The 16,355-nt window shown below is 42.9% G+C and overlaps 1 protein-coding gene across 1 annotated transcript; it reads right to left on the reverse strand.

Moving 5' to 3' along the window:
• Nucleotides 1–1,414: 1,414 nt before the first annotated feature.
• On the reverse strand, nucleotides 1,415–2,165 carry LOC123408422 (citrate-binding protein-like). The gene is made up of 2 exons (XM_045101534.1): nucleotides 1,875–2,165; nucleotides 1,415–1,798 (listed from the first exon to the last, which is right to left on the reverse strand). Exons 1-2 carry the CDS (start codon nucleotides 2,163–2,165, stop codon nucleotides 1,415–1,417), a joined length of 675 nt encoding a protein of 224 aa, XP_044957469.1.
• Nucleotides 2,166–16,355: the final 14,190 nt, after the last annotated feature.

Genomic DNA, 16,355 nt, shown 5'->3' on the forward strand with positions numbered 1-16,355 from the left:
TTGTCTGTCACCATACATCCATTAGCGGTTCATCTGCGTGCATTACATATAATTATGTGTGTCAAAATTAAGAAAATCAGACAAATATCTATCTAAAGTAAGAAAATCAGACAAGTATCATAAAGAAGATAAGAACAAGAGGCTCACCACGATGGTGCCGGCGACGAGATCGGCGCGGGCAATCAACGGCGGTGAAAACGCGGACGGGGCGTGACGGACCCCTAAATCTAGACAAATCTCGAAAAAATGGAGCTCCTAGGTCGAGCTTCGAGAGGAGAAAGCTTAACTAGTGTGGCTCGAGCATTTCATCGAACACCTCATGTGCATAGGAGGTGAACTAGAGCACCCAAATGCCCTCTCCTCGCCGGATTGAAAAAACAGAGCACTGTGGAGTGCTCTGCCGTGGCGTGGGTATATATAGGAAAGTTATTTGTCCCTGTTCGTGGCATGAACCGGGACTAAAGCCGCCCCTTCTGTCCCGGTTCATGCCACAAAGCGGGACCAATGGTTGTGGGCCAGCAGCGAGGACCATTGGCCCCGGTTCGTGGCTCGAACCGGGACAAATGGTTCCACACGAACCGGGACCAATGCCCGCGAGGCCCCGGCCGGCCCCCTGGGCTCACGAACTAGGTCCAATACTCCCCATTGGTCCGGGTTCTTGAAGAACCGGGACTAATGGGCTGGCCAGGGCCAAACGATAGGCCTGTTTTCTACTCCCTCCGTTCCTAAATATAAGTCTTTTTAGATGTTTCACTAGAAAACTACATACGGATGTATATAGACATACTTTAGAGTGTACATTAACTCATTTTAATTCGTATATAGTCATTTAATGAAATCCTTTAAAAGACTTAGAGGGTGCTTGGATCCAAGGGACTAAAACTAGTCTGACTAAAACTAGTCTCTTTAAGAGGCTAAAGTTCCAAGCACCCCTGACTAAAGAGACACTAAAACTAGTCTTGAGGCTAAAATCTTTTAGTCAGGGGTACCCCTACTAAAATGTGCATTAGTCCTCTCTCTCCTCATTTAACTCGTCATGCAAGTTCTGGATTGGAGGGTTTGGAGGATAATAAATGCTCATTAACTTGATTTTAGTCTCTTTAGTACTTGGATCCAAGCATGGATGAGGCTAGCAAGTTTTAGTCTCATTACTTTTAGTCATGGGACTAAAACGTATTCAAGCACCCTCTTATATTTAGGAACGGAGGAAGTACTAGTTATCATTCCGTGACATAGTTCCTCGTCTTGGCCAACCATGGTTCATAGGAATTGGTATTTTCTTCCGTTGCAACGTACGGATAGTTGTGCTAATATATGTAAAAATCATATTTAATGAATAGTGTATTATCAAACTTTATAAATAAACAATACAAACAAAGTAACTCCATCAACATACATATATGTACAAATAATTCTAGTGTTTTTGGAAGATCCTGACGTCCTTCCAGCGAGACTCCATGCAGCTGGAGTCGTGGTTCTGCGCGTACACACCGAACTTAAAGTAGTGAGAATCGCCTCCACGGCCGTTTACATGCAGCTTCTGCTCGCCGTCGATGTACACAGTAAGCGTCGATGCCTCGACGTCGTGGACCACGTTCAGCCGGAACCATCTGTCATAGATGGCGTCCTCCACGATCTGCCGATCGTAGTACCGTAGCGCGCCATCATAAACGTGCAGCATGAGCGTCGTGGCTGTCTCGCCGGCGCCGAATACCTGCATGATAGACACCCCCGTAGTGCCAGAGGGGACGTAACCGTAGCCCTCGAACTGCCACACGCCGGAGCTGTAGTCGTAGCCCTGCACGTACAAGAAGATCAATACGATCATTAAATCTTAATCACACCCAAATTAATTACTACTACTAATTACTTACTGCCATGCTGATTTCAGTTCTTGGGCTGGTATGGCTCTGGCGGGCATGGGGCTTGTCGGAGGAGAGCACCCACAGCTTCCGCACGGTGCCGTCGAAGCTATAGCGTGCGTCGCTCGCCTCGTCGAACGGGCGCTGCAGCACAAAGTTGCTCTCGTCGAGCCTCACCGACGTGAACCCATAGGTCGGGTCGGCGGCTTTCGGTGCCCGTGCGCCCCTGGCTGCAACGCATGACCACGACGCCAAGAAGACGAGCAGAGAGACACTAATCCAAGAGAGGGCGCGAGGAGCCATATGTACTTTATACTAGGTACGTGTGTAGCTTCAGCTTTGCTTTGAGTTGTACTCTCTCTCGATGGAGAGACTTGTGCTGATGCGATGGGTGGGAGTAATCAAGTCCCGTGTGGTTTATATAGGCTCTCGCGATTTATCAGTATATACCTTAGGTTCGACGGTGAACAATTGACAGCTTAATTAAATAGTGCTCTCGATTTTACACGCAGAGGATACGTTGGATAGATGCAGCTTGAGTTGTTCAACGTGATTAGTGTAGTATATGTTCCGTTTTACTAGAGCATACGTGGTGACATTGGCTGACTAGGTAGGGTGAACAGGCGGCAATTAACAATGACGGCACGCTGTTATTTTCGTGTTACTGACGGTAAATCAGAAAAAGAAAGCGATGTCTTGATCCTCCTACGCGGTGATCAATCTGCTGCATGTCCTTGTGAGCATGGCAGTTCAATTTGGGACGACGGCAAGAAGTTAAACAATGGAAATTGTTTTTTCTGTTCAAACGAGGATAAACTTGCATTTTTATTTTTAGCATGTATTTGTAAGAGCAACTTTAACCGGTCGACATAAACGGACGACGTCTTCTTCGTTTTTTATCCGTTTGGGTCGATTCGATGGACACCAACGCTAGCTTCCGCGTTTGGGTCGAAGCATGAGCCCAACGCTGGCCCTACCAATTTTGACGGTGCGTAAAAAAATTATAGACATTTTCGAAAATAAAAACAAACATAAATTAAACATTATAATTAAGGAAACCCTTCTATCAGTAGTCTGATAGAAAGCAATCCTCAGACCACATGAAATCCGTTGATTCCTAGTTAACCCCACGCCCAGTCGTGCTAACCACACTTATTTAACGCTGGTCCTGATTTCGTAGTTGACGCTATGCTAACCACCCATAGTTGGCGCTGGCCCGTGATTCCCTCTGGTTCCATCTCTCATGTTTTTCCTCTCTCGTGCCACCGTTGTGCGTTCCTTGGAGCTCGCCGTCCATGATGCCGCCCCGTCCACTTCGATTATGCGGTTGTCTCATGTGCACCTTGTTTCCTTCACACCTCGCCACCGGAAACGCAATCCCACCCCAAAAAATGCGATCCACCACGCACCCAAATCTGATCCCCTCTACCGATCTACTCCTCGATGCGGCCCAGGTGACCTCGGTGGTGCACCATCATGATATTAGGTGGTCGTGCCCTCCATCGGCACCACGTTTTTTGCATCACGAGGTGCTTGGACCCTGTAGGTTTGAACTCGATGCTGGAGTCCCACCCATCGACCGTTGGTCGGAGAACCAACCGTGGTTCTTTTCCCTTCTTCGAAGTTTCTCCTCTGAAACAAAGCTATTGCACTGCGTGAATCGGCCATTGTTACATCATCATGGTCACCCACGAACAGATTATGCATAATATGATGTTTCCAGTAACCATGCTTTGTAAGTATTAGATATGTGTTTCGGCATCCCCCTAATACTAGATGCAACTTTTGTCCGAATAAAGAAAGTATCAAGCACCTCTTTCTCGATTGTCCTATGGCTAAACTGGTTTGGCGGTCACTGCACATTGCTTTTAACATCACTCCCCCTAATAGTATAAACACGTTATTTGGGATGTGGTTACAGGGGGTTGATGTAAACACTGCTAAACTTATTCGCGTGGATTCTTGTGCACTGTTGTGGGCTGTATGGAACAACAGAAATGACTTGGTTTTTAACAGACGACGCGACTTTAACTTCTTGCAGGTTATCTTCAGGGTAGCCCGCACTGATCCACACATGGTCGTTACTCACTCCTGTGGAAGCCAGAGAGCGTATGGTTACTGGGTGTGTCCGCTGGGAGATGGTAGCACAGGGTATCTTCAACCGGTTTCGATGACGTCATGTTAATAGGATAGGTGTTTAGTCATCTATATATTTTGTCATCTCCGGCTTGGGCAAGAAGGATGCCTTGTATCGTTCTATTTTATTTTTGTTGCACACTTCATGTACTTTGTCTGGGACTTCATTACGATTTTAATATATTTGGCCGTATGCATCTCTCGATGCAGAGGCCGGGGCTCAGCCTCCATTTCGAAAAAAAATGTGTTTCGGCATCCCAGTTTGTTTGCATCAGTGGATGAAATTTATTTGTAGATCAAAAAATGGTCTATGCACAGACATGTTGGCGATATTCGTTGCTAGTTTCCAATTACAAAATTCTATGCTCAGGCATGAATTGCGTTGAGATAACAACAAATTGATGCTTCTTAATATCCATGCTTCCAAACTTTCTAGTAGTTCCTTCCGGTCCAGATAGTTTGCTGTAGTGAGACATACTTCTATTCTTTTTTGTACTTACTATTGCATTTTTAAGAAAATTGTTTGTATTTGAACATTCTCATCATGCTTCATATATTTCATATATGTGCTGATGGGGCAGGCCAAACATTTTTCCTTTTCCTTCTGGATTAATGCGAAATCAAATCTCAAAATTGTCCATAAATCAACGGCGGTGTGATATAGCATGTAGAAAGAATGCATCCTTCCTTACATGCGGTTCTACTGTATCATACATGTAATATACATTGTTGCTTCTTATCTTATGTGCTTATGCACCATATCTAACAGATGGATCTTCAAGCACGGTTGTGTGTTGGCTTTGGAGCTGGCGGCCATAGTTACACACATATGTAGGTAACCGATGCATGCACCAATATGCGTGGTGGCACCTGAATCTTCCCTACAATGAGGACCGCAAGCGAAGGGAAGCAAGGCTATGGTCTATAGGAAAATACAATGTTAACTTGGGAAGCATTGTATGCACTTTTGGTGATTTGAAGAAAATAAATTTGTATCATATTTATGTATGAAGTACTCCCTCCGTCCGGAAATACTTGTCCTACAGATGAATGTATCTAGACTTATTTTAATTATAGATACATTCATTGTATTCATTTTTAGGACAAGTATTTCTGGACGGAGGGAGTAATGAAGAAGGAAACAAACTTATATTCAAGTATAAGATAATCATGGAAACACATTAGTATTGGATTGAAGCAATTATTTTCTTGTGTTGGAAAATTTGATATAAAGATACATGGGACTTAAAATTTGTGATATGAAAACAAATTTTTCGAAGCAAAATTTCGTTACTAGGAAGCTAAGTACGTGGACATTATTTTTCGTTACCTTCATAAAATATGAATCTTAATTGAAGAAAATTATCTCATCGATGATGCTTTTAAAGCAATTACACCTGCTTCCATAGAACAAAAAAAAAATCCTATCATGCAAACAATTAGTTCCAGCACACAAGAAAATGGTGCTTCCTGGCATCAAGAAGAATATTTCATGGTACAAAAAATATGTTGTCATCTCAAATTAGAAACATAACTAATTGTCAGATTTAACGGCAGTAATTAATAATTATTTACCAAAAGAAATCCACAAAAGCTGTGATTATACAGAATTTTTTTGGAAACAAACTGTTGGTAGTGGGGCTAGCGATTTCAGCGCACATGCTAAACGTACGTAGTAGGTTATTAATTAATGAGGATGTTAATTAATAAAGGAAACAAGTCAGTCAGCGGGGCCTAGCATCTGATCCTATGGCCAACTCCTTTCTGATCCTACGGCATCAGACTGGTCTGATAGGAAAGAGGGATCAATAGTCTGATCCCTAGCTGTGCCCATTAATTAACCGGCTACGAAGGTCGGCCAGAGTTCGCGCGGACGCATTACATAATTGAACATTAAAGAAAAGCTAAACTGCGCGTTACCTAGACGTCCTCGTCGTCGCTGTTGGGGCCGGTGAGGTAGGGCTATGCCGGCGTGGGCAATGCTGGTGGCGGCGGTGGAGGCGGTAGCGCAGCACGGACACGCTCCGCCGTCAGGCGTAGCACCCTCTTATGCTGGAGGTAGGTGACCTCCTCCGAACGCAACACGCGGGGATAGACGACGGGGGGCTTCTCCTTGTTTTGGACGAAGCCGGTCATGGCTGGTGGCTAGGATTTGGTCACCGACAAGGGAGCAGAGAGGCGGCGAGATGGGGACGGGGGTCTGAAACTAGATGAGGCCGAACCTCACCGGACACTCGGATTAAAAAGGCCAACCGCGGTCGCTGACGGATGGGCCCGTGAAGGGTGGCCGTCATTAGTTAAGTTGACCGCGGGTAGTTGGATGATCGGCGGGTGTGGATGGGGCGTACACCAAGAGGACGCGCGCGTCCGCGCTGACGCATTTTATTTCCAAATTTGAGCTGGAAATGGATCAGCGTTTTGGGCAGAGGCGGAGGCAGTGAGGGGGCGAGCGGGGGCCAGACCCAAACATTTGGCAATGGGTCCGCGTGTTGGGCCATCACATTTGTCCGTGCAGACCCAAAGAGACGGCGACGGACGAAATGGGTCGCCGTGTTGGAGTTGCTCTAACTTCTTCCTTTTTTTGAAACGGAGGCAAAACAAAATTAGCTCCGGCGATGACCCAAAGGCTGGGTTCGATCGAGATGATGTTAGGCAACATAGTCGGTGGAGCGCTTTTAAGCCTAAAACTCTTGCATTTCGCTCATTCCAAATTGCTCACGACACAAGCATGGTGAAGGAGGCTTAGGCTTGTCGATTTGGCATGTCGATGTCACATATGCTTTCCTACCAAGCGTCGACAAAGTCCAACAAATGCCATGAAGAAGTGTCAATTTCGAAGATGTGAAATCATCTATTCTTAAATAGTTACAATCCACTAGCTAATTTTCCTCTCCATCGAGCAATGCCACTTCATCAAGTCATGCATGAAGTCATAAGTTACTTTTTTCATTAATCTCTTCATGCAAAACATACCACCTCATGCATTATTTTTTACTAAGGAATTAAGTCATGTAAGAAAGTTTTATATTTGTTTTTCATTAATTTTAGTCTTGTACCACTTATCCATACATTTTCTTAATAAGGTTTCAGCCGCAACGTAGGGGGCATTGTGTAGTTTCTCAATGACCAAGGCCCTGAGCCTTATAGTGTAGCGGCATTTGCATAATATGTGTGACCTACGTTCTTGCATCCTCTTGCAAAGTGGACAAAAGACTACAATTCAGCCATCCTCTCTTGGCTAATCTATCTGTGGTCCAGATTATATCTTGAAGTGCCAACCAAGGAAAGAACATGACCTTTGGGGACCCCAAACCTTCCAAACCATTTGGTCCATGGATTAGAGCATCATCCTTAGGAATTGCGCCTTATAGGCAGAGGCCGCCGAGAAGTCTCCACTAGAAGTGTGTTTGCACACAATGTCGTCCTCGACGATCGCACCAAGATGTACCTCATCCAAGAGCATCCAATGGGTGAAAAATTGTTTGATGAACTCAATGGAAACAATTGTGGGGGGCTTGATCTTGAGGATCCATGTGTTGTGGTTGATGGCCTCACACACTTGCCGCTTCTTTCGCAAGGAGGCTTCGAAAACTAGTGGCGCAATGTCTTTCGGCATGCACCCAAGTAGCCGAGGTGATTCCCAAAAAGGTGTCTTCGCACCTTTGCCCACGGTGATAGTGGCAGACCCATAGACAAACTTAAGGTCCTCCTCATCGCACGGGTTCCCCATCCCCACCCACTACTTGGTAGGCTCCTTCCATTCATACCAAGGCCACCGCAACCCCAAAGCACGCGCGAACTTGTCCGTGTTGAGGACCCCAAGCTACCTATACTTAAGTGGCAGACGAAAAATTCCCCAGTTGACTTTGCATTTTGCCCGAGTCATCTTGTTCGAGCCGGACCATAGGAAAGCTCTCTCGAAATGGTTGACATTGAAAAAGATACTTGGCGGGATGATCAACGGCATGATGTAGTAGACCACTTCGGAAGTTAGTACAAACTTGACAAGGATCGTGTGTCCAATGGTTGTTATGTTTTTGCCCTCAAACGCTGTCAACTTGGAAGCAACCTTGTCCACAAAAAATTGAAGATTCACCAACTTAAGTTTCCAAACGGAGAGGGGGAGTCCCAAGTACCTCAAGGGGAAACAAGCTCTAGTTGCCAACACACTATGAGCTATATGGTCCAAGTCAAGATTATTGCAACAAATGGGACCATGGAACTCTTATGAAAGTTGGTTTTTAGTCTTGTGACCTCGCCCAAACCTCTTAAAATATTAGCAAGTTGTCATATTTTTTATAGGAGCCATGAAGATGGTCGCATCGTCCGCATAAAGGAAGGTTTGCATCATTGCACCTCTTCACCGGACTTTCTAGAGGATCCCCTTCCGCGTAGCCATGTCAAGAATTCTTTTTTGCGGGCGATGGCAACAACGAAAAGAAGCGGAGAGATGGGGTCCCATTGCCGAAATCCACGTACATGCTTTATCGGGTTACCGACAATGCCATTAAGGATAGCCCTTAATGGCGAATCGCTCATGATGGTTTGTGTCTAGAGGCGAGGAGGAGAATGATAAAGCACTCCATTTTGCGCATTATCCATGAATTAATTTGATGAGGAGGAGGATTTTATCGGACGCACTCTGGACACGGTCGCGAAAGCGAGAGGAAGGAAGAGCGATTGGTGCCGGGGCTATAAAAAACGTAATAAAATCAACGGCTAGACGAAGCGCATGGCTGGCAAGATGTGGCACATAGCATACGAATCGAGGCGCTGGACCAACTAAAGGACACGACATCGCAACATGCATGGTTTAGGGAGGCTGTAATATGATCTGTCACAAGCAGGAGGTGGCATTCGACGCGGCTGCGCTCGCCGCACAGCTACTGGCGCTGGCAGCATGTTTCATATGGTGTGGTCCTGATGTACTCGTCTAGAACAAAAAAGATAAGGAGTCGGGGCTTCAATGCGCGTGTCTAAAATGACATGAATGTTGTTATTTTAACTTTTCCCTTTTTCATTTCCTTTTTTGTTTGTTTCTAATTTCTATATGAATCCTCGCAAAAACAAATACTATAATATTTTCCACATTCATAAATATTTAAAATATTTTGATTACTCTAGTTCCAAATAAACTAATTACATTAGTATTTAGTTTGGAATTTTATACCTAAAGACGTAAACTCTACTTAAGTTAAAATTTAGGTTAGAACTATAAATATGTGATTTTGAATTCCAAGATTCATCGTATATTTAAAGTTCTCATAGTATAGTAGCTTTTTTATCAGTTTTTACTCAACAAAAAGCTAGTTCAATGCTCAAAATCAAATAACAAGATTACTGTTGAAACATTTCATTCATGTTTCTACATATTTTGACAAAGACTAAATTTTTACATGAATTGTGGATGTATATTAACAAACAAACTCATTAAATCTTATTACGGGCCAAATTTTCCCTACGATCAAAACATATGGGTTCAAAAGTTTCCATAGTAAAAATGTTGTCAATCCGATCAATTTACCCGAAATCATAACCATGTCCTAAGATCCAAGTCATGTTCCTCGAATAATGCATCATCTCATGACATAGTTCCTCGTCTTGGCCAACCATGGTTCATAGGAATTGTTATTTTCTTTCGTTGCAACACACGGATAGTTGTGCTGGTATATATAAAATCATATTTAATGAATAATGTACTATCAATCTTCATAAATAAACAATACAAACAAAGTAACTCCATCAACATACATATATGCACAAATAATTCTAGTGTTTTTGGAAGATCCTGACGTCCTTCCAGCGAGACTCGATGCAGTTGGAGTCGTGGCTCTCCGCATACACACCGAACATAAAGATGTACACAGTGAATACACCCACAACTTGGTAGGCTCCTCTCATTCATATCAAGGTCACCACAACCGCAAAGCACGCACAAGCTTGTCCGTGTTGAGGACCCCAAGCCCCTCATACTCAAGGGGTCGACAAAAAATTCCCAATTGACTTTGCATTTTGCCCTAGTCGTCTTGTTCGAGCTAGACCATACGAAAGCTCTCTCGGGATGGTTGACATTGAAAAGGATATTTGGCGGGATGATCAACGACATGATTAGTAGACCACTTGGGAAGTTAGTCAGACTTCACAAGGGTCGTGCGTCCAATGGTTGTGATGTTTTGGCTCTCGAACATTATCAACATGGAACCATCGTTGTCCACAAGAAAGTGAAGATTCACCAACTTAATTAAGTTTCCAAACAGAGAGGGGGGCCCCAAGTACTTAAAGGGGAAAGAAGCCTTTGTCGCCACACTTTGAGTTATATGGTCCAAGTGAGGATTATTGCAACGAATGGGCATCAACGAACTCTTATGAACGTTAGTGCAAAGTCCTCTGACCTCGCCCAAACCTCTCAAAATATTAGCAAGGTTGCCAACATCTTTTTGATCGGAGCAATGAATATGGCCGCATCGTCCGCATAAAGAGAGGTTTGCATCATGATACCCCTTCCCCAGACTTTCTCGAGGATCCCCCTATGCATAGGCACGTCGAGTATTCTTCAGAAATGGGTCGACGACAATGACAAAAAGAAGCGGGAAGATGGGGTCCCCTTGCCGAAATCCACGTCCATCCTTGATCCGGTTGCCAGCAATGCCATTAAGGATAATCCTTGATGATGAGGAACTAAGAAGTGTCGTGATCCAATCCCTAAACTTTCTCGGGAATCCTCGTCGTTGGACGAGATCTGGTAAATATTCCCATTTAACCGAGTTGAAAGTCTTGCGAATAACCCACTTGAAAAGGAGAGAAGGGTTCTTGCTTTTGTGATAGTGTCTGAGACGTCCCCAACGTATCTATAATTTTTATAGTCCCATGCTATAATATTATCATTCTATGATGCTTTTAATATTATTTTTGGGTAATAACCTATTAACCCAGTGCCTGGTGCTAGTTGCTGTTTTCTGCATGTTTTTGACCAAGAAACTTTTTTATGATTTTTTCTGGACCAAAAGAAGTCCTGGAATCTTCGGGAAGAGACCGGAGGCCACAGGAGGGAGCCACCACACAACAGGGCGCGCTCAGGGGGTGGTCGCGCCCTGATGTGTGGTGGGCCTACCCTCGCACCTCCTCACATCCCTGTTCACTCTATAAATCCTCAAATATCCCAAACCTATGAGATACAGCAGAAACACTTTTTCCGCCACCGCAAGTCTCAGTTCAGCCGTGTGCCCATCTAGAGCCCTTTTTCAGTCCCCTGCAGGAGGGGGGATCGATCACGGAGGACCTCTACATTAACCTTGATGCTCCCTCTCTATATTTTGTGAGTAGTTTACCACAGACCTACGAGTCTATAGATACTAGCTAGATGGCTCTCTCTCTCCCTTTTGATCTTCAATACAATGATCATCACATCTTCACTTTGATCTATCCGATGTAATTCTTTTGTGTGGTGCATTTGTTAGGATACGATAAATTGTGTGTTTATGTTCGGATTATTCATGATAAAGATTTTAGTCTTATCTAAATCTATTATGACTCTTATTTGCATGATTATTATAGATTCGTAAATCTCTCTCATCTATTGAAATAGTTTGGCCAACTAGTTTGATATCTCTTTAGTGAGAGGGGTGCATTGTAGTGGGTTCAATTTGGCGGAGTCCTATATCCGAGTGACAGAATGGGACAAAGACAGTATTTTTATTGTTTCCACTAAGGGTAAAATGATGGGGTTAATTCATATTGATTATGTTCTCTTTGTCTACATCATGTCATTGTTCTCCAAGCATTACTCTGTTTTACTTAATACTCTAGATGCATGCTGGATAGCGGTAGATGGATGGAGTAATAGCAATAGGTGCAAGCTGGAGTCGGCCTATTTTCTTATCGACGTGATGCCTATATATGCATGATCATTGTGGTGAATATCACATAACTATGCGCTTTTCTACCAATTGGCCAACAGTAATATTTTTACACACTGTATGCCTACTACATGAGAGATGCCATTAGGGAAAACTACAACCCCTCGGTCTATTCACTTGTATGTTTGCAAACACTACAATTACCTCGCCGCATTTATTTATTTTTTATTTACTTTTCAATTATCGACTATCATCTACACACGTTACTTCCTTGCAAATAACAAGTCAAGGGGATTGACAACCCTCTTGCCCGTGTTGGATGCAAGTGTTTGCTTCTTTGTGTGCAATTGCTCAAGACGAGGGCTGGTTGTTACTCCTGTTGGTTCCATAAACCTTGGTTCTCTACTAAGGGAAATACTTATACATATTGTGTTTCATCACCCATTCCTCTTCACGGAAAACCCAACGCAGATCACAAGTATCAGGAAATGATTTCTGGCGCCTTTGCCACGGAGTATCACCAACCTACTATCAAGTAACTTCACACAAATTATTATCCACTCGTCCTTCTTTTTATTTGTTGTTATATTTTTCTTTCTGTGTAAAAATCAAAAAATACAAAAATATTTATCTTTGCTTGTCACTAGTTTACTTCTTTGCTTGCTAGTTACTTGTCATGCTTGTTACTTTTCTTGCTCGGTCACAATGTCTCAAGATGCTACTAAGTTGTGTGAATTATCAAATACTAATAAAAATGATTTTATTAGTATACCTGTACCGACCGCCACTAGTGCGGAGTCTTATATGATACAAAGGTTGCATTGTTGAATCTTATGATGAAAGAACATTTTTCGAGAAGTCCTAATGAGGATCCCGCTGCTCATCTTAATTGATTTTGTTGAACTTTGTGATATGCAAAAGAAAAAAGTACATGGATAATGATAATGTAGAATTAAAATTATGTATTTTTCCGTACGATATAAAGCTAAATATTGGTTCTCATCTTTACCACATAATAGTATTGGAATATGGGTAAGTGTAAAGATGCATTTATTACCAAGTATTTTCCTCCTGCTAAGATCATCTCCCTTAGAAATCAAATCATGAATTTTAAACAACATGACCAAGAACATGTTGCACAAGCTCGGGAGAGGACGAAGTCAATGATTAGAGATTGCCCTACTCATGGTTTAAACTTGCGTATGATCATTCAAAATTTCTATGCTCGACTAAATTTTGTGTCTAGAAATCTTCTAGATTCTGCTGTAGGTGGTACCTTCATGGAGGTGACCTTAGGAGAGTCCTCCAAACTTTTGGACCACATCGTGACAAACTACTCTCAATGGCATACCGATAGAACTCCAACTGGTAAGAAGGTAAACTCTGTCGAGGAAATAGCTACTTTGAGTGAAAAGTTGATGCTCTTATAAACTTGGTTGCTAGAAAAATGCTCACGTTGATCCTAATGACATGCCCTTTTCTACTTTGGTGGATAAAAATGATAATGCCATTGATGTGAATTTTACCTCGCGAAACAATTTTAATAACAATGCATATAGGGGCAATTTCAATGCTAGGCCATATTTTGGTAATTATAATACCCATGGCAACTCTTATGGCAATTGTTATGGAAATCCTTCTACCAATAATAATAAGTTATCCTCTGATCTTGAGAACACCATTAAATAATTCATTAGTTCTCACAAAAATTTCAATACTGTGGTAGAGGAAAAGTTGCATAAAATTGATGATTTGGCAAGGAACATGGATAGGATTTCTCTTGATGTAGGAACTCTTAAAAGTAAAACTTTGCCACCAAAGCATGACTTTAATGACACTATTAAATATATCTAAATTTCTATCAATGAAAGTAAGGAAAGGACCGCTAACTTCAAAGCTAAGAGAGAATTCCTAGAAAAAGCTCTTCCACCCGGTTTTTTCCAGAATTATGATGAAGATCTTAAAGTGCTTGTTACTTCTCCTATTGAATCTTTGTTTACTAATCTGAAAAATGAATGATAAAGGGACTGAAGATGAGTCAACTATAGCTAGAGAGCATCCCAATTTCTTGGAGGGTGGTGACTATAGTGATAAAAGTGGGAAAAATGGGTTTGGAGAGGTTAAAACTTAACTAGTGATAAGCCCACTATCTTGGATCACAAGGATTTTAATGATTATAATTTTTCTTTAGTAGAATGTATTTCCTTGTTGCAATCCATCATTATCTCTCCCAATGCTTATGGACAAATAAAGCTTTTACCTAACATATAGTAGAAGCTATGATAAAAGCATATGATGAAAAACTTGAGTTAGAAGTCTCTATTCCTCCAAAGTTGCAAGTTGTGTGGGAACCTACTATTAAAGTTCAAATCAAAGAATATGAATGCAATGCCTCGTGTGACCTAGGCTCTAGTGTTTCAACTATACCTAAATCTTTATGTGTTGTACGTGGTCTCACTAATATTCATGAATGTTCCCTTAATTTACATCTTGCAAACTCTGCTATCAAGAAACCTATGGGAAGAATAAATAATTTCCTCATAATTGCTAATATAAATTATGTGCTTGTATATTTTATTATTCTTGATATTGAATGCAACCCATGTTTCCTTAGGAGCTAAGAAATAACTGTTGGAAATATGCCCTAGAGCCAATAATAAATAATTTATTATTATATGTCCTTGTTCATGAAAATCATTTATTATCCATGCTATAATTGTATTGATTGGAAACTCAAATACATGTGTGGGTACATAGACAAGACACTGTCCCTAGTGAGCCTCTAAGGACTAGCTCGTTGATCAAAGATGGTCAAGGTTTCCTGACCATAGACATGAGTTGTCATTTGATAACGGAATCACATCATTAGGAGAATGATGTGATGGATAAGACCCAAACTATGAACGTAGCATGTGATCGTGTCAGTTTATTTCTACTATTTTCTGCATGTCAAGTATCTGTTTCTATGACCATGAGATCATGCAACTCCTGGGCACCGGAGGAATGTCCTGTGTGTATCAAACGTCACAACGTAATTGGGTCACTATAAAGGTGCTCTGCAGGTATCTCCGAAGGTGTCTATTAGGTTGGCATGAATCGAGAATGTGATTTGTCACTCCGTACGACGGATAGGTATCTCTAGGGCCCACTCAGTAATACAACATCACAATGAGCTTGCAAGCAATGTGACTAAAGAGTTGGTCACGAGATCTTGTATTATGGAATGAGTAAAGATACTTGCCGGTAACGAGATTGAACTAGGTATGGATATACGAACGATCTAATCTTGGGCAAGTAACATACCGATGGACAAAGGGAACAACATACGAGATTAACTAAATCCTTGACATAAAGGTTCAACTGATAAAGATCTTCTTAGAATATGTTGGAGCCAATATGGGCATACAGGTCCCGCTATTTGTTATTGACAGGAGAATGTCTCAGGCTATGTCTACATAGTTCTCGAACCCGTGGGGTCTGCACAAGGTTCAGCGACGTTTTCGTATAGTTGAGTTATGTATGTTGGTGACCGAAGGTTGTTCGGAGTCCCAGATGAGATCCCGGACGTCACGAGGAGTTCCGGAATGGTCCGAAGACGAAGAGTGATATATAATAAAGAGGTATACACGTTCCTAAAAGGTTTCGGGCACTATCGGTAAAGTACCGGGTGTAACGAATGGGTTTCGGGGGGTTCACCGAGATGGGCCACCCACCCTGAGGGGCCACATAGGGCCAAGAGGTGGCGCACTAGCCCCTGGCGGGCTAGGAAGCCAACCCCTATGGTCCTATACGACCAAAGTGAGGAGGTGGAGAGGAGTCCGAATAGGAGAAGGACTCCTCGTAGCGTCGCGGCCCCAATTTGGTCATAGAACGCGGCCCGCACCCGATTTGTTCATGGTGCACGGCCCGACCCCAATTAGGTCATGGAGCCACCCCTTACCCTCCCTCCTATATATAGTGGAGAGAAGTGAGGCATCCGATCCCGAAAAAGGTCAGTCGGCCCCAATTAGGTCATGGCACGCAGCCGCACCCAATTAGGTCATGGCGTAGCTTTATCTCCCTCCTCTAGTTCGTTCAACCTCTAAATCAATTCGGCAGTACACAGTGAAGCCCTGCCGAATCAGCTCCACCATCATCGCCGCCATGCCATCATCTGGTGGAGAACTCATCTACCTCTCCACCCTTGCTTGTTGGATCAAGGAGGTGGAGATCGTCATCGAGCTGTACGTGTGCTGAACATGGAGGTGTCGTCTGTTCGGCACTAGCTCGTGACGGATCATGATGGGATAGCGGGACGGATCACGACAAGATCGCGGGACGGATCGTGATTGGATCGCGAAGACATTCGACTACATCAACCGCGTTATATACGCTTCTTCTTAGCGATCTACAAGGGTATGTGGATCCAATCTCTCCTCTCGTAGATCTTGATCTCCATAGATTGATCTACGTGAGCATAGGAAATTTTTTGTTTCCCATGTGACGTTCGCCAATAGTAGCA

This window comes from Hordeum vulgare, chromosome 7H (genome assembly GCF_904849725.1).
Source record: "Hordeum vulgare subsp. vulgare chromosome 7H, MorexV3_pseudomolecules_assembly, whole genome shotgun sequence".
Lineage (NCBI taxonomy): Eukaryota > Viridiplantae > Streptophyta > Magnoliopsida > Poales > Poaceae > Hordeum > Hordeum vulgare.